The sequence below is a fragment of the Spermophilus citellus genome (genome assembly GCF_964194105.1).
Source record: "Spermophilus citellus genome assembly, chromosome: 10".
In the NCBI taxonomy this organism is placed as follows: Eukaryota; Metazoa; Chordata; class Mammalia; order Rodentia; family Sciuridae; genus Spermophilus; species Spermophilus citellus.
The window spans coordinates 132,369,686-132,392,587 of record NC_138197.1 but is presented as its reverse complement, the minus strand read 5'-3'; the positions used below and the strand labels follow the sequence as shown (position 1 = coordinate 132,392,587).

The 22,902-nt window shown below is 64.1% G+C and overlaps 1 protein-coding gene across 1 annotated transcript in view; it reads right to left on the bottom strand.

Moving 5' to 3' along the window:
- Positions 1 to 22,902, bottom strand: part of PARVB (parvin beta) — a 77,870-nt gene that overhangs the window by 29,684 nt on the left and 25,284 nt on the right. Inside the window, exons 2-4 of the mRNA XM_081311848.1 lie at positions 9,320 to 9,409; positions 5,257 to 5,327; positions 1,049 to 1,151 (exon numbers count right to left, since the gene is read on the bottom strand). Of these exons, the coding sequence (XP_081167974.1) occupies positions 1,049 to 1,151; positions 5,257 to 5,327; positions 9,320 to 9,409 (264 nt within the window). The remainder of the gene's footprint in view (positions 1 to 1,048; positions 1,152 to 5,256; positions 5,328 to 9,319; positions 9,410 to 22,902) is intronic.

The window sequence follows — 22,902 nt, the reverse complement described above, 5'->3', positions numbered from 1 at the left end:
ATCAGGACTGGGGGGCGTGGTCACTCAGTGCGGCTCCGCACACTCCCCGGCCGTCCAGGGGGTGGTGTGACCCAGCGCCTTCCTTCAGCAGGTGAGACGGTGGCAGGGCCATTTACATCGCGGGTGCAGACCCCGCCCAGAGTGAAGGACTGGGCCTCCCCACACCCTCGCTCTGCAGAGGCCGCCCTGGGTGTCTGGCCTCCCTCCCTGGGCAGAGGCTCCCCTCCTACTCCAGCCCCAGGGCGCCTCCTCCAGGCAGCCCATCTTGTCTGCACCCCCAGCTGCTCTCTCTCCAGTCGGTGGCCCCCACCACCCCGCAGAGTCCTGCAGCCCCCGCCCCAGCCTCTGCCCCGCCCCCGTCCCCAGGGAGGGGCCTCCGTGGGGTCTGCAGGGAGGACGAGGCTCGCCTGGGGTCCAGCACAGGGCGGGTGCTGGGAGGAAGGAGGCCCTGATGCGGGTCTGCCGACCCCACCCGACGCGGGGGCCTGGAGTCTCGGGGTGACACTGAAGAGGCACATGAACAGGCTCTCCCAGGTGTTGGCCCTGAAGACACCCCAGAGCGTCCCGAGGACGGGAAGCCATGCCACAGTCAGCGGGCGGGGGTCCAGGGCGCCGAGGCCAGCAGGCCCCGCGCACGTCACCCCCCCTTCCCACTGAAGTGGCCCCATCCACGTGGTCACCAGACTGCAGGACCCTTCCCGCCCCACCCACAGATGTGCCAGGCTCCAGTCACCCCGAGGACCAGGGGACACCAGGGAGCCAGGCAGCAGCCACCCTGGCCAGCTCCTCCGTGGTCTTTCTCATTTTAAGTCCTCCCAGTGACCGTAGACCGGGCGCCGGCCACGCTGAGTGCCACGTGCGCTGTTCAGGATGGCACTCTGTCCCCGGTGACACAGGAAGGAGCTGGGTGACTGCGGCCTCCACTCCTGCCTCCCTCCTGAACCACACCCTCAAGTGTGAGGCCACTGTCCCTGGACCCCTTCCGGTCAGGACATCGGCCAGGGTGGCCCTGTGAGGACGGTGGCCCAGCCCGGGCTCTGCCACTCACCCAGCAGCTTCTGCAGCACCTGGCCGTCGTAGAGGTCCTCCTCCAGCTGCTTGACGATGATCCTGTCCTCCACCAGCACGTCGTTGACCCAGTCCAGCAGGACCTGGGGGAGCAGGCCGTGAGCCAAGGAAGGGACGGCCATCCCCGCAGCCCACACCACGATGGCCACCAGACAGGCCTCTCCCAGCCCACGGCCGGGGCAGGAGGGGCTCAGCCCACGCAGCCCGCACACCTGCCCTGGAGGCCGGGGCTGCCCAGGGAGCTCCCAGCGCCGGGTGAGGAGGGCCTCCTCCTTCCTGCGGGGGGCATGATGTGAGCCAGGAGGTGAGGTGACCCGCGCCCGCCCTCAGCAGGACAGATGGTGGCAGAGAGGCGGGGGCACGGGAGTGAGTGCTGGTACTGCCACCCCCGGCCCCCAGGCAGGAAGGGGCCCCCCCTCAGGGCTGGGGGAGCCCCAGGCTGTGGCAGGAGGGTCAGCCTGGCCTCTGGCCAGCTCGCAGCCCCTGCTTCCTGCAGCACTTTATAAAACAGCTTTGGTGAGAGACAATCCACTGCCACACCATCCAGTGGGTGTGGTACCACCTCAAAGTTGTGCAAAAGCCCTGTCCACTTTAGAACCTCGCCACCGCCCTGAACAGAAGCCCCGTCGGTCCCTCTCGGGCCCTCCCAACCAGGACCTGTCTTCTGTCCTGTGGCCTCCTGCTCCTGGCCTTCTGGGACGGGCTTCTTTCTCTTCCTTCTGCCTCCTGTTGTCCGGCTCTGCCCACATTGCAGCGTGGGTCCACCCTATTCCTTCTTTATGGCTGCAGACTGTTCCACTGCACGCACGTGCTGTTGACCCTCTCATCGGTCGCTGTGCGTTTGGGTCACTGCTGCTACACTTTGGTGCTGTGAAGAGCACGGCTGAGGCCTCCACGTTCCCGTCTGCCTGTGGAGGTGAACTTCCCTCTTTCCAGGCAGCCTTTTCTCAACAAACTCCCCAGCTGGGCTCCGGGTGGTGCTTTGGGGCTGCTTCTGCTGATTGGCGGGTCCCGGAGCCGCGCTCCCCGGCCAGCCCTGCCCGCAGCAGCCCTGCTCCCAGGACGGGACTGCGCAGCCTGGACGGCCTTGATTGTCCATACGTCCCCTGGGCACACCGTGTGCACCAGGGAGGCAGACACCTCCTGCCCCTGACCACAGGCCTGGAACGTCACGGGGGCTGTCCAAGGCCGACCTGGGCCTGGGCCCCAGAACCGACTCCTGCAGCACAGCACCGAGACCTGCACCCGGGACCCCGGCCCGCTCTGGGCCCTGCCTGACGACTCTTGCTCTCCTCCTCCTCCCTTTTCTCCTTCCAACTTGTGTTTTGTTTATTTATTTGGTGGAGAGGGGCAGGAACGGAGCATAGGAGGGGCCCAAACAGATAGCAGGACTGCTGACCACACTCTGGGAAGGCCTCCTGGGCACGCAGACCTTTGGTTCCCAGGCCTGGCCCAGGGCACCGTCCCCCGAGAGGATGTTTCTGCAGGAAGAAGCTAAAACCTAAAAACGATCTAAATCACATCTGGATCCTGCCCTGGTCCAAGCCCAGACAGAAAACAACAGAGACCAGAACCAGACCCCTGCGGCAGACCCAGCGGTCAGCTCTGGGGAGAGCCAGCCAGCGCCAGCTCAGAGTCACCGTGCCCCGGGAGGGCAGCATGTGGCCCCGGAGCTCCCGGGCCATCCGTCTTGTCTTCTGCTCTGCACAAGACCTTTTAAAGGCAGCACAGGGCGTCATTTTTAGGGACGTGCTCATTTGCACACCCGGGTCCCACGGGTGAGTGTCCAGGACGTGGATTACTCATGTCCTCGCGGTCACCTCGGTTTTATGAGCTTGCTTTAACCCCAGTAAAAAATTTCTTCCTCCTGAGTTCCTCCTGAACCGCCATCGGGTCTGCAGTGGCCTCCGGGGGCTGGGACTGTCATCTTCTCACCCCTTCCAGACGCGGTCCTGGCCCACCGGGGACGCCCGCTCACGGCACCAGGCAGGAGGCCCCCTGGGCTGGCAGCTGGGGGCACGGCAGGCACCTCCGCGAGGCCCCGCAGCCCGGGCCTCAGCCCCAGGGTGGTTTCCGTGCCGCTGATTTTCTCCTCAGACACCAAGGGGAGGAAGACCGTCCAGTGGGCTGGGAGACGCGCGCTCCGGGGTCCAGAGGGGCGGCTTCTGTCCAGCACGCGAGAGTTTCACGTGGTTTTTCTTCAACTCCAAACACACACTGTTCCCAGCACGTCTCTGACTCTCTGTTCTCCAATTTGACAATGATCCTAATTACCCAAACTGGGGTTCCACAGGTTAAGAGCGCCGTCCCCCCAGGCTGGCCCCACTCCCTAGAACATTGCCCCCCTGCCCCTCAGACGGCCGGCGGGACCTCCCCACCCTGGGTCGGGTCATTTCAGAGACTGGCCTCCGGAATTCAGCAGAGCTTTACGGGGCTGGCGGCGACAGGGCACGTGACACTGAAGGCATCATAACGTCCATTAGGGAGGGCGGAGGGCGCAGGGGTGGGCACAGGCCAGCCCCCTCCTCAGCCCTCCTGGCGTCTCACTGACCCCGAGCCTCCCCCCCATTTCCACTTGTCCAGAGCTGCGTTCGTTAGGCAGCCACAGGGCCACCGGGAACTAGGCTCCCCGCGCCTCCCAGAGGTCCAGTATCAACCCTCCCATGACTGGTCAGCCCTCCGAGACCAGCCCCCATCCTGAAGCTGGCCCCAGCAGCCATCGGGGGCGGTCCTAAGGGTCCTGCGGGAGTCCCGGCAGACCCTCTGCCCTAGAGAAACCCAGGCATGGAGGAGCCCTGCGCCGGCCATCCAGGACGAAGGCCAACGCGGCTCTCCATCTTCCCCCGACGTGAGTCTTCCTCGGCTGGAGGGCTCGGGACCACGGTCCTCTTTTGAGAATTGTTAAAAATACAAAGTGCCTCATTCGTGAGCCACCTCCTGCCCGGGCAGCACTTGCTGTCCACCCAGGAGGAGTTGAGCTGTGGAAGAAGCCAGACTCATGGACCCGGGCATCAGAGGTCAGGAGGGGGAAGACGTCCAGGTAGTCCGTAGCCCGGAGCCCACGCCAGTCCCGTTTCTAAACAGGCAGCCGGGCCAGCAGCGTCCCTCCGCTCCTGCCTGCCTGCTCCTGGCGCCCGGTGGCCTCAGGAGCGTGTGGGTGCCCAGCACCTGCCCAGCTCCACCTGTACCCGAGTTAGGATCTGGACCTAGGAAGCTGACCCCAGAGCCACCGTCACCCCTTGGCACCACATCCTAGGAGGTGTCCCTCAGCAGTCTTGGGACTGTCCCAGGACCCCTGTGGATACCCTAAGCTGTTGAGTCCTTTGTTTTTTTTGGTACCAGGAACTGAACCCCGGGGCTCTTTACCACTAACCACATCCTTAGCCCCTTTAGTTTTTATTTAGAGACAGGGCCTCCCTGAGTTGCGTAGGGCCTCGCTAAGTTGCTGAGGCTGGTTTTGAACTGCCATCCTCCTGCCTCAGCCTCCCGGTCCCTGGGATTACAGGCATGTGCCCTGTGCCTGGCTGAAGCGCCTTCTTTTAAATACTGTATTTATTTGCGTGGAACCTACGAAACCCTCCTGTACGCCTGGAAGGGCCTCTGGAAGACTTACAAGACCTCGCCGGTGTCACTGCTAGTTCAATGTGGTGACACTGGACTGTTAAGGGAATAATTTCAAAAGAAAAAGGCATTTGTACCTGTTCAGCACAGACGTAGCCCTCTTGGCCTGACCAGGTGGCAGACTTCAGCAACAGTGCAACATCGTTTCTAGTATTTTCCACCTGAGGGTTGTTGAGCCTGCAGCTGCAGACCCAGCTATGACCCCTCCCAGCTCCCGGCCAGGGAGGCGCTCATTCAGGCGTGGTGGGCCGGGGGCGAACACCTGAGGGGTCTCTATCGGCAGCCCCAGGGGAGGGTCAGGGGGACCCTGTGGGCGTGCGGCTTACACACAACACAGGTTCCCTGCTCCATCAGAGCCATGGCGTCTGCATCTTGGGGAAGAGTTCCAGGAGAATGGGGCCAGAGCTGGGGACTGGGGACTTGGACGCTGAGGCAGGTGTCCCCAGCACACCTTGGGAGCCAGGAGGCAGCCAGCCACCTGGGGCTTCAGAAGACCCCTGGCTGAGCACCCGGTGGCTGCCCGTCTTCAGCAGCCCTGCCCGCAGCAGCGCCCACCGTCAGCCTCACCTTGACCAGCTCCTTGAACTTGGGGTCCTCCCTGGAGGTGGGGTCGATCATCGTGCGTTCCTCATTCTCCTCTGCCGGGGACAAAAGGCCACAGTTGATGTCTGTGAGGTGGCAGGGACGGGGCGGCCGACTCCCCACACATCAGGGGCTGGGGATGGCAGAGACCTCACCTCCTCTGCAGGGCCACGCCCAAGCCGGGGACCACCCTTCAAAGTCAAAACCAGACCACAGAGCGTGGGGAGGGGCCTCGCCCAGGGGACAGGGTCACATGCACAGTTCTGCCCCCACCAGCCCAGGCCACCTCCACCGGGAGAAGGAGGCCAGCGCGTCCACTGGGGCCTGGCACAGCAGAAAGGGCCCTGCCCTAGAGAGCTTCTGTGGCCGCTGGGACGGTCACCGAGGGGCCAGTGACAGGAACACAGGGAGAGGTTTGAGGTGTTAGTTGGGAAAAAAATCCTGCAAAACAGCCCTTACGAGAAATGTCAGAAATAACGACAAAAAATGACACTGGACAGCGACACCCCGGCCCCGTTCTGACCCATCCTGACTGTCCTGACCATCCTGACCCGTCCTGACCCATCCTGACCCGTCCTGACCATTCTGACCCGTCCTGACCATTCTGACCCGTCCTGACCCATCCTGACCATCCTGACCCATCCTGACCATCCTGACCCGTCCTGACCCATCCTGACCCGTCCTGACCATTCTGACCCGTCCTGACCCGTCCTGACCCATCCTGACCCATCCTGACCCGTCCTGACCCATCCTGACCCGTCCTGACCATCCTGACCCGTCCTGACCCATCCTGACCCGTCCTGACCCATCCTGACCATTCTGACCCGTCCTGACCCATCCTGACCCGTCCTGACCATTCTGACCCGTCCTGACCCGTCCTGACCCATCCTGACCATCCTGACCCATCCTGACCGTCCTGACACGTCCTGACCGTCCTGACCATCCTGACCCATCCTGACCATCCTGACCCATCCTGACCGTCCTGACCCGTTCTGACCATCCTGACCGTCTGACCATCCTGACCCATCCTGACCCGTCCTGACCCGTCCTGACCGTCCTGACCATCCTGACCCATCCTGACCATCCTGACCCATCCTGACCGTCCTGACCCGTCCTGACCCGTCCTGACCCTTCCTGACCCGTCCTGACCGTCCTGACCCGTCCTGACCGTCCTGACCGTCCTGACCGTCCTGACCGTCCTGACCGTCCTGACCCATCCTGACCGTCCTGACCCGTCCTGACCCGTCCTGACCCGTCCTGACCGTCCTGACCCGTCCTGACGATCCTGACCATCCTGACCCGTCCTGACCATCCTGACCCTTCCTGACCATCCTGACCATCCTGACCATCCTGACCCTTCCTGACCGTCCTGACCATCCTGACCATCCTGACCGTCCTGACCCGTCCTGACCCATCCTGACCCATCCTGACCATCCTGACCCATCCTGACCGTCCTGACCCGTCCTGACCCATCCTGACCGTTCTGATCATCCTGACCCATCCTGACCCGTCCTGACCCATCCTGACTGTTCTGGCCCGTCCTGACCATCCTGACCGTCCTGACCATCCTGACCCATCCTGACCGTCCTGACCCGTCCTGACCGTCCTGACCGTCCTGACCCGTCCTGACCGTTCTGACCCATCCTGACCGTCCTGACCGGTCCTGACCCGTCCTGACCCGTCCTGACCGTCCTGACCCGTCCTGACGATCCTGACCGTCCTGACCCGTCCTGACCGTCCTGACCCTTCCTGACCCTTCCTGACCATCCTGACCATCCTGACCCTTCCTGACCTGTCCTGACCTGTCCTGACCTGTCCTGACCGTCCTGACCGTCCTGACCCTCCTGACCATCCTGACCCATCCTGACCCGTCCTGACCCGTCCTGACCCGTCCTGACCATCCTGACCATCCTGACCTGTCCTGACCTGTCCTGACCGTCCTGACCTGTCCTGACCGTCCTGACCATCCTGACCATCCTGACCGTCCTGACCCGTTCTGACCCGTCCTGACCCGTCCTGACCCGTCCTGACCATCCTGACCGTCCTGACCCGTCCTGACCATCCTGACCATCCTGACCGTCCTGACCCGTCCTGACCGGCTCCCTGTGTTCTGGCTCCTCCCCCTGGACCCCACCTGGACCCCGCCAAGCCAGGGGGAACAGGCAGGGCAGCGGGAGGAAGCAGGACCCTGGAGGGAGACCCACAGACCCAGCCAGGACAGGAGGACGCTGACTGGGCAGGAGAGGAGCCTCAGGCAGCCCTGTCCAGCTCGGGGACCTGGGCAGAGGGTGAGGCCAGAGGCCCCGGGTCCAGTGCTGGGAGGAGCCACACCAGCCTCCCCCTTAAGGAGAGGAAAAGAAGGTGAGCAGAGGCTCAGGCAGGACCAGGTGCCCTCAAGGCACAGGCGGACGGCCAGGAAGCCACCGAGACCAGGATCCAGGGCCACACCAGGTCCCACGGGGCAGAGGATGCTGTCCACGTCCATCAGTGAAACCACCCTCAGCCCAGACGCGATGCAGACTTCACAGCAATAAAAGTTCACACTCACAAAATGGAAAAGCGGTTTGGAACCCGCCAACCAGCGACTGGGAGGGACACTCCCGGTGACAGCAAGGGACACTCAGGGCCCTGCCAAGGCTGCAGCAGCCTCCCTCTGTCCTGGGATCAAGGTCAGCACCTTCTAGATCCCCTTCCCCAGCTCATTTCCCAGCTCACTCCTCCGGCCTCCCTCTCTCCCCAGCCAACCTCACAGCCCAGGGCTGGCCATTCCTGGAGAGCAGACGCCCGAGAGCTGGCCTTCCACGGTCGCCCACCCAGGCCCAAACCCAGCCTCTGCTCCAGCCCTCCGTCCCCAGGGGACGAGGTCATGCTAGTGACCATCCTCCAGGCCCCCCTCCAGGCCCCCCTCCAGGTCACCCTCCAGGTCACTCGGGCTGGGGGCAGAGAACTCAAGACGCCCACAGCCCCAGGGCCCACGGAATGATTCCAACAGCCCACCACGGGCCTGCCCCGCCCAGCGCTGCCCAGAAAGCCACCAAGGCTCTCCCCTGGCTTCCCCCCTCCTGCCTGGCGCTGCCCCGTGGCCCTGCCCGGTGGCCCTGCCCCATGGCCCTGCAGGGCTCACCACCCCTGAAAATGAATGAACCTAATGGGAAGAGGGGGCAGAAAGCTCGGGGGTTGCTCTTCCCTGTGGACCCCCTGACCCCGATTTGACTCCGACCTGACTCCACACAGAGAGGGGGCTCTAGCTCAGCCACCCGGGGCCCTCCCTCGTGGGTACAAATGCTGAGGAGGAGGGTCCCCACGTACGCGCCGCCCAGCCAGCCGCAGTGCCACGGCACAGGGGGGAAGTGACCTCTCTGTGCTTACCCCAGGGACCCGGGGACAGGTGGACTCCCAGGCCCAGAGACACCACACGTCAGATGCAGCCAACTGACCCAAGACACAGGAAGGGGGGACACCTCAAACTGCACCCGGGACACCGTGTCACCTCGTCCTGGGGCCCCTGGGTACACGTCACAGCCTCTGCCCAGGACCTTGCCAAGGGACAGCTCCCACCCCAGGGAACGTGTCCCGACTCGGTCCAGAGACCCCCTGCCACAGCGCCTCCTCTCCGCGGCTCTCCTCAGGGCCTTTGCTCTGACACCCTCACTCGGGGCCCAGCCCAGCACGGAACTGACCACCCAGTGCCCCTGCACTGGAACCGACTCCTTGATGTCCCCTTTAAACCTTTGGCTTCTCCATCGTCTGCTGTGTGATGTGGGACCTGAGCGTCAAGAGAGCCACTGGTTAGATGCCAGCAATTAAGGTGGGCACAGCGTGGCCGCGGTCAGGGCTCCAGGTGAAACCAGAGGTCCTCGGTGAGGTCAGGCAGGAGGACACAGCTGAGGCCATGTGTCCCCGAATCCCTCCGGAGTGTGGAAAGACAAACGCACCAGCCCGTGGCCAGGACAGCCACAGCCCTTGGGGAGTCTGACCGAGGCCAGAGCTACCCACCCAGGCCGCTTCCAGGCCAGGACACCCCTGACCGCAGCGGAGACCCCCGTACCTAGCTGCGTGTCTTCAGGGTGAATGTCCACCGAGGCTGGGTGCATCGGAGAGTTGATGGCACTTTTGCCTTCTTCCTGCAGGTCACTCACTGTTGAGGGAAGAAAGAAAGAAAGGCCTGGTCAGCAGGAACGGACCAGCACGGCCCCGGCGCCGACCGTGGAGGGGAGGGAAGCTGACTGACCCGCCACCAACATCAGCCAATGCTCCCACGGGGCCCACGGTATCTGAGGGAGAACGTCCCGACCCAGACGCATCCTGCACTCCCCCCACACCAGTCAGCTCCCAGCTGCCACCGAGCCCGGCCAGTCTGTGTTGGCTGCTCCCTGGAGCCCGTGACTAAAGCACAGAAGCTTCTGGATGCTTCCAGATGTTTCCAGGGGCTTCTGGACCTGCCCGGAGCTGCTGGGGCAGCGCTTGGACAGTGGCATCAGGGCCCCTGGAGGCAGAGCCGTCCCCGTCCCCACTTGGAGGGCCCTGTGCTGTGCCGCCAGATGACAGCACGTTCTTCCACGGTCCAACCATGGACGTCACCCCAGCTGCACTTCGATGGCAGGCTCAAGCCCAAGACCCGGAGTCGGGGGGCCTGGGGTGCAGTCTGGGCACCCGCCATCTTTACAGCAGAGAACCTCTGGGATCCTATAGTCCCTCATCTCACATCACAAGCTCCTCTTCTCCACTGACCGTCTCCAGGGACAGCGCCAGCCACTCTGCCCAAAGGCCCTGCTCCCTGAAGGAGCGTAGCAGGAGTAAGAGCCCCTGCCTCAGACCTCGAGCCTCTCAGACCTGGAGACTCTGGGCTCCTGGCCTCCCAGCGACCGGTGACACGTGACCCTGGGATGCCGGCTCTGGGCCCCGCCCTGGCCGCCACAGGACCCCACGCCAGTCCCACCAGCCTCTCGGTTTCCTCACATGGCACTTTCAGATAAAACTGTCAAAACGCCCGGCCCCCAACCCTCCTGGGCTGAAGGACATGGTGGGCGTCAAGTCCCAGCCAAGGGCCAGGCCGGGCCAGGCTGCAGACCCCCTGTGGCCCCCCCTGGGGCAGACACGGCTCCGGCCTGGGAAAGCCGGCAGCAGGGAGGGGCCTCTGAAGACGTGCCCCGGGGGGGAACCGTGGGGCCGCCACTGCCCGGTGTCCAGCGTCCAGGTGAGGACCACAGCAGAGCCCCGTGAGGTGGAGGAAGGCACCAGCACACCTCACGGGCTGTTGGCCTCCTGGTGTCCGCCCAGGAGTGAGGGGAGGGGAGTCCCAGACCTCCCTGAGGTGCCCTCCGGGTCTTTCTTGGGGAAACAGGATGCCTGGGGGGTTTGCAGCCCTGGGATTGAACATCAGCCCTGGGGACCCACCCTCTGCCCCTCTCAGGGATGACGGCAGCGGAGCCCCAGGATGCTGGCCCCTCTCACGTCAGCACAGGCCCGGACACTTGGCTTTTGGGAACTGGCCCCTCCTACACCCCCGTCCTCAGCAGCACGATTCACAACAGCAGGTGAGGGTGACCCCAGGGTGCAGACAGACGCACAGTGAGCAAGGTGCAGGGGATCCCCACAGAGGAGTACTATTCAGCCTTGAACAGGAGGGGATCCCGACACTGGCCACTACAGGGTGCGCCTCGAGGACACGATGCCCAGTGGAACATAACCCAGGCACAAGACAGATGCCGTGGCCGGAGTCCGCCCACGTGAGGCCCACGAGGAGACCCAAGATGGAACAGAAGGGCGCTGCCAGGGGCCGGGGCAGGTGCCCACACAGGCTCCTCCTGGACGGCACAGAATCTGTTTGGGAAGACGGGACAGTCCTGGAGGAGGAGGGCGGTGACAGCACCAGGATGGGCACCAACTTGACGCCCCGCCCGGGGCATTCGGAACGCTCAGGGCTGGGCGGCTCGGCGGCACCTCTGGCTCCAGGCCAAGGCCGCGCGCTCCGTCCCCAGCAGCCATCAGAGCCTGGAAGGCAGGCGTCACGTTGTATTTTATCAAGTACCTAAAGGGGCCGCTCGGGGGGTGGCCGACGCTGCCGTCTGGACCCCGCGGCATCCTGAGCAGACCCGGGCCACAGCATGCCCAGCCTGCACTGGCCGCCCCAGGAGAGTCCCTGCACCTGGCCAACCCAGGTCCCGACGGGCGCGGGTGCCAGGAGCACCACCCACAGAGGTGTGAGGAACAGGTTGGTCCCCGCACGCAGCTGGAAACGCAGTCCGCGGTGGCAGGCACAGCTGCGGACAGGGCTCCCTGACGTGGCCCCAGGACATCAGACAGCGACAGGGAGGTGAGGAGGTGGCCTTAGTGGGAGAGCCAGGGAGGCTTCCTGGAGGAGGCAGCAACCGCAGAAGCGGGACCTCTGTGGAGCACCAGGGTCACAACGCAGAGCCGCACCCGGAGGGTCCTCCAGCCTGCCATCCGGCCACGCCTGGGATTTCCAGGGGACAGGCCCCTTCACTGATGCAGCGTCCCTCTGAATGGCCTTCCAAGGACCCAGCCAACCTTTGGAAGGAGGCTTCCCTGGCCCAGGGCTGGCCCTGCCCGTTCGGCTTCCCGTGACCCCAGGAGTGGTTGGGACTTAAAGTGCTGGTCCATTTGCCAGAAAGACAGTACCCCACAGAGGGGTGCCAGCTGTCCCAGGTCACAGAGAAGGACAGGCGCAGCCAGGGAGCGGGCACAATCCCTGCCCAGCCGAGCCCGCAGCCGGTGTGAGGGATGGACGCAACTTCATGAGGGCCCTGATTAAGGGGGAATGGCCAAGTCCTTCCTCTGGCCTGTCCTCCTGAGTGTCCACGGAAACCCCACACCAGCCAGGACAGAGACCCCAGAGGCTCCGCTGCACCAGGGCTCCCTGCAGAGCCAACGCTGGGGCCAGTGGGCGGCCAGGGAGGAATGGTGGAGAGGCACCAGGAGGGGGGGGGAGAGTGGGAGGGAGGAGGGACAGGGACAGGGAGGAGGGAGAGGGACAGGGAGGAAGGAGAGAGAGGGGGAGGAGGGAGAGGGGACAGGGAGGAGGGAGAGGGACAGGGAGGAAGGAGAGAGGACAGGGAGGAGGAAGAGGGAGGAGGGAGAGAGGACAGGGAGGAGGGAGAGAGAGGGGGAGGAGGGAGAGGGGACAGGGAGGAGGGAGAGGGGACAGGGAGGAGAAAGAGGGAACAGGGAGGAGGAAGAGGGGGCGGGAGGAGGGAGAGGGAGGAGGGACAGGAAGGAAAAACAGGGAGGAGGGAGAAGGAGAGGGAGGAGGGAGAAAGGACAGGGAGGAGGGAGAGAGGACAGGGAGGAGAGAGGGGGAGAGGAAGGAGAGAGAGGGGGCGGGAGGAGGGAGAGGGAGGAGGGAGAGGGAGGAAAAACACGGAGGAGGGAGAGGGAGGAGGGAGAAGGAGAGGGAGGAGGGAGAGAGGACAGGGAGGAGAGAGGGGGAGAGGAAGGAGGGAGAGGGGGCGGGAGGAGGGAGAGAGGACAGGGAGGAGGGAGAGGGAGGAGGGAGAAGGAGAGGGAGGAGGGAGGAGAGGGAGGAGGGAGAGAGGACAGGGAGGAGGGAGAGAGGACAGGGAGGAGGGAGAGGGAGGAGGGAGAGAGGACAGGGAGGAGGGAGAGGGACAGGGAGGAGGGAGAGCGAGGAGGGAGAGGGAGGAGGGAAAAAAGACAAGGAGGAGGGAGAGGGGTCAGGGAGGAGGGAGAGGGGGAGGGAGGAGGGAGAGGGAGAGGGAGGAGGGAGGAGGGAGAGAAGGAGGGAGGAAGGAGAGGAGGAGGGAGGAAGGAGAGGAGGAGGGAGGAGGGAGAGGGACAGCGAGGAGGGAGAGGGACAGGGAGGAGGGAGAGGGGACAGGGAGGAGGGAGAGGGAGAGGAACATGGAGGAGAGAGAGGGGGAGGGAGGAGGGAGAGGGACAGCGAGGAGGGAGAGGGACAGCGAGGAGGGAGAGGGAGGAGGGAGAGGGACAGGGAGGAGGGAGAGGGACAGGGAGGAGGGAGAAGGGACAGGGAGGAGGGAGAGGGAGAGGAACATGGAGGAGAGAGAGGGGGAGGGAGGAGGGAGAGGGACAGCGAGGAGGGAGAGGGACAGGGAGGAGGGAGAGGGAGGAGGGAGAGGGACAGGGAGGAGGGAGAGTGACAGGGAGGAGGGAGAGGGAGGAGGGGGAGGGAGAGGGAGGAGGGAGAGAGGACAGGGAGGAGGGAGAGGGACATGGAGGAGAAAGAGGGACAGGGAGGAGGGAGAGGGAGAGGGAGGAGGGAGAGGGACAGGGAGGAGGGAGAGGGACATGGAGGAGAAAGAGGGACAGGGAGGAGGGAGAGGGAGGAGGGAAAAGGACAAGGAGAAGGGAGAGGGGACAGGGAGGAGGGAGAGGGAGAGGGAGGAGGGAGAGGGAAGAGAGAGAGGGACAGGGAGGAGGGACAGGGAGGAGGGACAGGGAGGAGGGAGGAGGGACAGGGAGGAGGGAGAGGGACAGTGAGGAGGGAGAGGGACAGGGAGGAGGAGAGGGGGAGGGAGGAGGGAGAGGGACAGGGAGGAGGGAGAGAGGACAGGGAGGAAGGAGAGGGACAAGGAGGAGAAAGAGGGAGAAGGAGGAAGGAGGGACATGGAGTAGAGAGAGGGGGAGGGAGGAGGGAGAGGAGACAGGGAGGAGGGAGAGAGGACAGGGAGGAGGCAGAGGGGACTGGGAAGAAGAGGAGAGGACAGGAGGAGAGCCAGGGGCCGGAAGCTCTACTGGGACAAGAGCCCCATCTGCACATCACCGTCACCTTGGAGTCCACCTCCCTGGTCCAGCCAAGGATGGCAGGTGGGACGTCGGGCTCCACCCCAGGTCTTTGAGTCGCCAGGCAAAGCCGGACAGTGGGTTTGGTGTGGAATCTCCCAACGCACAGCACCAACAAGTAACTCAGACCCAGGGACGCCAGGGTCACCTGCAGTCTCCGGTGACAGCACCTGTCCAGCAGTGGGAGTGGACGGAGGACTGCTGGTGCTCCTAAACACCTACTATGTGCACCTCCCATGCCGTCCACCTGCCTCACCTTCCAACAGGTGGGGGGGGGCCTGGTGCCCAGCCAACGCCCTCTGCTACACGTGGGCCCAGAGCCAGGACCCGCCCACCCCTAGCTGACGGTGCCCTCCCCGTGCCCTGTCCTTGAGCCTACCCCGCATCAGGCCTCAGCTCACAGCCACCTCCTCCAGGGAGCCCTCCTGGGCGCCCCTCCTACCCCAGGCCACTTCTGCCCAGCTTGTGCCACCCAGAGCTGTAGCCACCTCTTTCCTGGACCCTCCCCGGCCAGTGCTGTTTCAGCTCCTGCACACAGTAGGTCAACATATTTTGGAGAAGCTGCAGAATAACAGGCACAGAAGATGGAAGCCAGGCTGGGGGAGCTGTCACCATGAGTAGCCCCCGTTTCCACAGTGGATGGGACCTGAGGTACCTGGGAGAGGTCATGGGCTGGAAGGAGGGGAGCGCGGGCCTCCTGCTCCCGCCAGCCCTCCCCTTGGTCTGCGCCAGGGCGGGCGCCTGCCTCCAGAGCCCCGAGGCTCCACCCAGACTGGACAGACAGCAGGAAGCCCCCTGCCACCCCCCACCAACCCCCCCGCCAACCCCCCCTGCCACCCCCCCCGCCAACCCCCCCGCCACCCCCCTGCCAACCCCCTGCCAACCCCCTGCCACCCCACCCCCCGCCAACCCCCCTGCCTATCGGAGTCACAGGGGCATAAAGAGGAAGGGGTCAAGCCCTGGAGCGGCCCCTGGAGCCGGTGGAGAGCCCCGTGGACACTCGGCCCCCGCAGGGTCCGACTGATCTCTCTGGCTCCTCTCCTTGGTCCCTTTTATTTATATATTTATACCCAGGCTCTTCCTAAAAAAGGCTTCTGCGGCTTCTTTCTTTCCTTTTATTTCCTCCTTTCCTTATCAGGAACCGGCTGGCTGGGCTGGCTGGGGGAGCGGGGACCAGAGGGCGGGGACCACGACCTGGCCCTGCAGAGATGGGTGCGAGGCCCGCGGGGGGCAGAGCAGCGAGGACTCGTCTCCCGGCATCTTTGTAACTGTGTCACGCTCTGCCACCTACGGGGACTTTCTGTGCCATCGATACCCTTCTTGGCTTCACAGAGAACAAAAGATCAGGGGCAGAGACTTCAGGGGGCCCCGGCTGAGCCAGGATCAAAGAGGAAACCTGCAGCTCCCCACCTGCCCCCATCACAAGGCGACCTTGAAGAGCAAGAGCAGAGAGCCACCCCATGGGGACCGAGGGACGCTCGGGCAGCCCTCTCCAAACAGCCACTCTGACCCTCCTCAGAGGGAACGGGCTTCGGAGCTGCCGGGGATGAAGAGCCCCCTCCGGTCCCCCCTCCGGTCCCCCCTCCGGTCCCCTCTCTGGTTCTCACGCAGAGGCAGGAACCCCAGGGCGCTGCTGCTGGGGACCTGGCCGGGCCTCTGCCAGGGACAAGGGCTTTCTATGAACTCTCCACTTCCATGGGCGCTCAGAGGGCAGTTCCTCACAGAAGTTATAATTTATCAGAACAATTAGACTCATCAGCCACGGAGGTCTTCTTAACAGCCGTTCTAAAAATAAACCCCCTGCGCTTCACGCAAAGACCGCTGCTCAGCGGAGTTAAAATAAGACCCAATAAAATCTAAATAAGAGTGAAACCCTCGGCAGACTCAGGGCTGGCAGGACACTGTGGCCATCTTTACTGACATCCAAGGAGGAGTGACGGGAGGAGGCTGTGGGGTCCACTTCTAGCCCCTCATGCACCCCAGGGCCTTGGCCTGTGACGCCCGGCCTTCCTGGGAGGTCAGGAGCCCCAAGGTCATCTCCAGGTTCCCCAGGACCACAGACCAGACGGTGACGTGCACCAGCCAGGGTGGACAGCCACGGGCTGCCAGAGGAGCCGCTGTCCTCAACACGGACAGGGGAGAAGAGCGAGGGGACGTTCCCCGTGGCAGGATGCCATGGCAGAGCCTCTTCACTCTCCAGGGGCAGAGCTGGGTTTGGCTGTGTCTTGTGACTGACCCAGGAGTGCATTCCGGCCTCGTCACTCGGGTGTCCCCGTGGTGAGCTTGGTGCCCCCGTGGGCACTCAGCCCTCTGTGATCTCAGTTTGTGACCACGCTACGAGGCCACACCATGCACCCTTCCTGTCCCAGGCCGGAGGGGAGGCTCGGCCAGCGTCTGGTTTGTGGGCTTTTCCACGGGACACGGTCTCCTCTTCCCACTTCTCAGGACAAAGTAAGTCTAGAGGCTAAAAAGAAAATGAGATTCAACAGGGCGCCACCCGAGCCAGGCAGCAGGCGCTATGACCCCACTAGACACCGTCCTCATCGGGGGGCCAGCAAGCTTCGGGCAGCGTGACCTTCAGATCTCACAGAGCCTGGCCAAGGGCGGGCCCAGCCTCACCCGGCACAGGCACCGCGAAGGCCCACAAATGAAGGCTGCTGTAGTGCCTCCACCCGACAGCCTGCCTCCACCCCCCAGAGAGGCCTGTGCAGAATCAGCAGGGAGCCAAGTGCAGTCTGAGCCACCCTGAGGAAGGCCTGACACAGCAGTCCCTGGGGGCGTGGGTCTAGGCCCCCGTGGACACGGGAATCTGGATGCTCAGGACCACAGGGGGAGGAGTGGAGCGTCTGCAGAGACCCTGGGCCCGTCCTCTCCTGGGCTTCAATTCATCTCCACACATTTACAGAGCACCAGCCGGGTGCAGTGGCCACGCCTGTGATCCCCGGCAGCACGGGAGGCTGAGGCAGGAGGATGGCAAGTCCAAAGCCAGCCTCAGCACTTAGCAAGGCCACAAGTAACTCGGGAAGACCCTGTCTCTAAATAAAATACCAAAGGGGCTGGGGATGGGGCTCAGTGGCTCAGGGCACCTGGGTTCAATCCCTGGTTCCAAAGAAGAAAAGAAACTGACACAATGTCAAGGCCCCGTGAACCGTCGTTCTGCTGTAGTGGTTACAGAATGGTCACCAAAAAGGCGTCACGTTCAGTGCAGGTGCCGTTTCCCTATTTTTTTCCCTTTTTTTTTTGGTTCTGGGGATTGAACTCAGGGGCTCTCGACCACGGAGCCCCACCCCCAGCCCTGTTTTGTGTTTACTTAGAGACAGGGCCTCACTGAGCTGCTTAGGGCCCCGTTGCTGGGACCACAGGCCTGGCCACTGTGCCAGCTGAATAGTTTAGATCCACAATGGGTCAAGTCGCGGGTGCGGAACCCACTGAGGTGGCGGCCGACGGTGTTTATGTTAAAGATCCAACGAAACTCGTGACTGCATCTCTCTGTCGACGCACCTAAACGCGTAGAAAGAGGAAAGGAGGGTGGCACGCTCCAAACCAACAGGGCAGACCGCACCCCAGGGAAAGAGTGGCAGGTGGGGGGCAGGCAGGGTCACTCGCCCGTCCCTTGAGAAACAGAAGTAAACCTGGAGGAGGGGGAAGGGATCTTCGCAGGCGCCCGCAGGGTGCAGCCAGGGCCCAGGGAGTCAGCGGCCTGTTCCCTGGGGGAGGACACCAGAGTGGGTCAGCCACAGAAATGACCTGGTGCCCAGAAGGAGGCCGGGCCTCTACTGCGGCAGTCAGGCTCCGGGGACACAGAGAGCCAGGACCCAGAGGGAGGACCCAGCCGGGAGGCCTCTGGCTCAGCTCACCATGCGTGACTGCAGGTTCTTGTCACATGTGACTCCAGGACCCGTGTGACCACCCAGGTCTCAACACAGTGTCAGAGCCCAGAACACGGAAGGACCCACGGCTCAGGACGCCCCACACCGCGAGGCCTACCTGGGGACAGTGGGGGCACTCGCACCAGGATGGCCACTGCCCCACAAGCCTGTCCCTCGCCGGCTCCCCCTACCTCAGCCCTCTGCAGGGGACTGTCCTGGACACCACTGGTCTCCCCCCAGCAACCCTTCGCCTTCCCACCAAACAAGAACCGACTTCCCCTTCAGGAGAACCAGCCCCTCCTGCCGCTGCTCCAGGCCCCAGGAGCCACAGGGTGCCGCAGAGCCCTCAGGGCAGAGCCAGGGGCACACTATGCTCCCAGGAGCACAGCCGAGGATGGCACCGCCTGGCTAGAGCAAGGAGCTACCCGGAGACGTCACTGGAGAGCGGGATGGGCCAGGCTCTCTTTCCCACTGGCCTTCACCCAGAAAGAATGCAGGGTCCAGTTGTCCCCCATCTTACCACCTCACAGAACCTGGAATGAAAGTCACCAGGTCAAAGGAGCCAAGAGAAGAAGAGAGCAGAGTGCAGTGACACAACCCGTGGGCTGGATCCAGCCTTACCTGAGGCCCGCCACCCGGGCCTTTCAGTCAAGTGCACAGGGTACTCTGTTCTCAAGTCACTTAGAGCTAGATTTACTGTCATTTGCAAACAGAAGGAGTCTTTCCAACCCTCAAGGCTGGCCATGCCACTCCCTGGTACAGGGCACCCCCTCGAGCCCACCAGCTCCATAATGAAACCCCATCCGTCTCAGCGGCCCCCAGAGACTCTTAACGAGCAGCCCGCCCTCATCTGTCCAGCAGGGACTCCTGCACCTCCACATCCTCCCGCCACACAGCTGACCCCGGCCCTCCTGCAGGCCACTCCTCCACCTGTGCCCGGCCGTCCCACGCACTGAGCAGCCCTTGACCTTGCATCAGCCCCCAGCCCACCCCCAGACTTGTCTGGGAACCTTCTCCGCACGCCCACGTCATGGACTGGACCTGGAATGTCCACCTGGCTCAGGTGTCAGAGGCTCGGTCCCCTGGCAGCCGTGCCCTGAGCCAGGGCCTGGGGAAGAGGCCAGTCATGCGGCCGCTGACCTCAGGGCGGACCTTCCACTCCGGTCACAGCTGGACAGGCCGAGTGGGGCCTCCCCAGGAAGGAGCCTGCGGCCAGCTCCCCAAAGTAAATCTTCCCCCCTTCGGGGGACTTCCTCGGGTTTTTGTCCTGGTGACAGAGAGCTGACCCCCCTACCTACCCCCAGGGGGACTCTGGCCAGCTCTGGAGGCCCACCCCCCCGTGCAGGTGACCATCACAAACTCCTCCCCTGCTGGGCAGCGAGGGGGCCCCGCCTCCCTTCCCTGGGCCAGGTGCCCTCCACGACCCCCGTCCCCGTCCCCTCACAGAAGCGCCCAGGATGCGATTCCAGGACACACTCAGGAGTGAAGGGCACGTGACCTCGGGGAGATGGCGCTGGGCGGGGAGCCTCAGCGGGCCAGGCCGGGCTGTGACGCTCTGTCCTCGCGCCTCCACCGCAGCCACTGACGCGGTGGAAGGAGGCCCCGTGAAGACCCCATTAGCTGGCTGTCGTGGGTCACCAAGAGCCCAGTTACAGTGACGCGGCCACACATGGTGGCCTCCAGACTCCAGGGGAGGGTCTGCTCCGTGATGAGGGCTGAAGGGCACGGGCAGCCCTCGGCCCTGGGGCCAGCATCGGACCAGGCGTCCGAAAGACGACCAGGACAGAGAGGCCACCCAAACCCGGAAACTCGGTCTGAACTCCACGAGTTGCTTCAGTACAAAGATAAACAGGCAGCTGAGGCTCCAAGGCCGCGGTCAGATGGGAAAGACAGTCTTTTTCTTCCCCCTCTGTCCCCTGGGGGATCAGAAAAAATGTTAGGACCACAGAAAAATGAATCGTCTGTGGGAAGAATAAGAAGAGAGGCTCCGGGTGCTGGTGAAAGGGCAGGTGGAGGCCGGGGTGTGGAGGCCGGGGTGCGGAGGCCAGGGTGCGAGGCTGACGTTACTGAACAGGGCTGGGGCTTTAGGGATCAGACAGTCACATGGTCATTCAGACAGAAAGCCAGGAAGGTCCTCAGGGGCTGAGCACACCTAGCACCAATTCCAGAAAGAGCAGGGCGTCCCCAGTCCCCAGCAGACGCACCCGTGGCCGGCCAGGAGAGGGAAGCAAGGGCCTGGGGAGCCACAGACCCCAGAGGGGAGACGACGCGGGCAGCAGTGTGTCCGCCTGGGGGAGGCACGGCTTCCTGGGGCTGAGCGCCATGTGGTCCACTTCCACCTGGCCGCAGTGACTGGACACACCCTCAACAGCCCGCGTCCACCTCCCATTCCCCCCGACCGCAGGCTCCAGGCCCAGGAAGCCTCATCTGGCCATGAGCACCCTCGTGCCAGGGTCCTCCAGCGCAGCCCTCTGCTCCCTTGACCAGGAGAGGCCACCCCAGTCACGTCCCTGCCACACTGTGGTGAGACTTCAAAGCGACTTCAACCACTGGTCCCGGAAATCGGCCACGAGGTTACAGGAAGGGGAAAGGGTGTGGGAGGAGCAGGGGGTCAGGGTGGGAGCCCACGGTCATCAAAAGGCCAAGGTCACCGTCACGGCCCCTCTGAGCCACTGCAGGAGCAGGAGAGGCCGGCGCCAGGCGGGAGACCTGGCCAGGAGCCCGTGCTGGGGCCGGAGCTGCGGGACTCCTGTTAATTAATCGGATCAGCCATGGCCTCAGGTGCCCAGGGAAGTCCAGAGCCTGCTCTGCTGAGAAAATAAGGAGATTAAGCCATTAGATCAGAAAAAATCGTAAATTAAAAAAAACGGACTCCGAGGAGCCCCGGCCTGGAAAGGTTCTCCGAGCAGGAGCCGGAAAGGCCGGAGGACGGCGCCCTCTAGTGGCCGGTCTGCGCCTGCAGCGGCCAAGCCGGGCGGGCAGCAAACCCTCCGCCAGGGGAGAGCCGCCTGCGAGACCCGCCACAGCCCAGGCGCTGGCCGCTCTGTCCCCACTCAGACACGCACAGAGACCACAGGACACTCCATCCAGCCCTGCCCGGCACAGACAGCTCCACCCATCCCGAATGGACACAGGACCTCTGCAGGGAACCCCAGGGGAGGGACGGGGAGAGGCCTGCCAAGGCCCCTCCCTGCCCTGACCAGGGTGGCCCTCCACCCCCCCTCCCCTGCACCGCCTCCGTCACGGCGCCCCCCAGATGGAGGCCATTTTCCCCTGCTGCTGGAGGGTCCCTTCCTCTCCCTCTGTGTGGGCGACGCCTGGCCCCCAGCCCCATGCCCAGCCTCCTGGCGAGATCCTGAACCCCCAGGTCTCCCTTCCTGGGCCTCTCTCCGTAACTCCCTGAACCTTCTTCTCCATCTTTTTTCGCCTCTGTGGCAGGCTGGACAGTGCCCCCCCTGCAAAGATGTCCATGTCCTGATCCCAGGAGCCCGGGCCTTCCATGGCACAAGGGGCCCAGCACGGTGGTTAAGAAGGGCCCGGGGTGGCCGGGAGGCGGGTGGCTCGTGGGTCGGGCGGTGGGCGGACGCAGGGCTGGGAGAAGCAGGAGCAGGACAGAAGCAGAGGAAGACAGAGGGTGGGCCCTGGGGCTGGGACACAGAGGAGGCCCCTGGCCCCACGGAAGGGCCCTCGGGGAGCAGGGAGGGACAGGGACACAGAGCCTCCCGGAGCCTCCAGGGAAGGGCTGTGGTCACCCGGCCAGGACCTCTGCCCTCCAGCACGGTAGGAGGAGAGGTGCCAGTTTCAACCCTCAGGCTCCACGGGGACCTGCTTCCTTAGGGGAGGGAAGGGGAGCCCGCCTGCCCCCTGCCCCCTGCCCCCTGCCCCCTGCCCCCTGCCCACCTTCCCAAGGGCCCAGCTCTCTGCTTCCTGGGGCAGCTGCTCCAGGTGGACTGGAGACGCTACAGCAGTTATTGAAACAGACATGACCGGGCCACACAGGCAGAAGGGACCTTGATGGCAGGAAAGACAGGGCTGACCTGCACAGTGGAGAACCACACGGTGTCCCCATGGCTGCCGCAGGTCACAGCCCCGTGACACAGAGCCAGGAGATTGACGTCTGAGCAAATCTGCAGAAATGCATCTTTTTTATGTGCAGCATCAACAGCACAGTGTCCCCCGGGCAGGATGGGAAGCCACGTGTCCCCCAGGGCTTCCCAGGGTGGCTTAGCACCGCAGGTGGAGGCTGCCTGAGGGGGAGGCGGCCAGCTGTCCCCCCGCTGTCTCCGGGCCAGCCGTGCGTGGGCTCTCAGAGAGCAGCCAGGGTGCTCACTGCTCATCTTTCCAGCCACACCTGTGCCCCACAAGCCGCGCCATGAGCCGCCCCGGGCCCTGGACCTTTGTGTCTCTGTTCTCAGGAGCACCTCCCTGACCCACTGACCAGCCAGCACAGACGTCTTCTCCACCCCACGACCCCCAGCAGACGGGCATTTTCAAATATGTGCACAGGCCACCGGCTCTTCCCGGAGGATGGCGTCCATGCACCGAAGTCAGAAAACACCAGCCAGAGGTCAGAGTCCCGGCCCTGGGCAGCACCCGGGGGCTGAGGGCCGCAGGACCCTCCCTGTCTGTCCCAGATGGGCCACAGGGCGTCCCTGAAGTTCATGTATCAGAAACTTCACCCCCAATGCCAGGGTCAGGAGGTGGGGCCTAGGAAGAGGTGACCAGGACACCTCTGCCCAGGTCAGGGCAGCGAGCCCGGAGGCTGCAGCAAAGCTGGAGCGTCCCCCTAAACCCAGGGACGTCACGGCTCCTGCACCAGCCAGAGTCCTTCAGGAGACATCAGCCATGGCCTCAGGGCCCCGAGCACCCAGAGGCAGCAAGTCCTGCCTGGCCCACGAGCGTCCCTCCGGCCCCAGGAAGAGCCCGAGCCTGGGTCACCTCCTCACGCCTGTTATCGATGGACTTGTCCCTGAAGAGG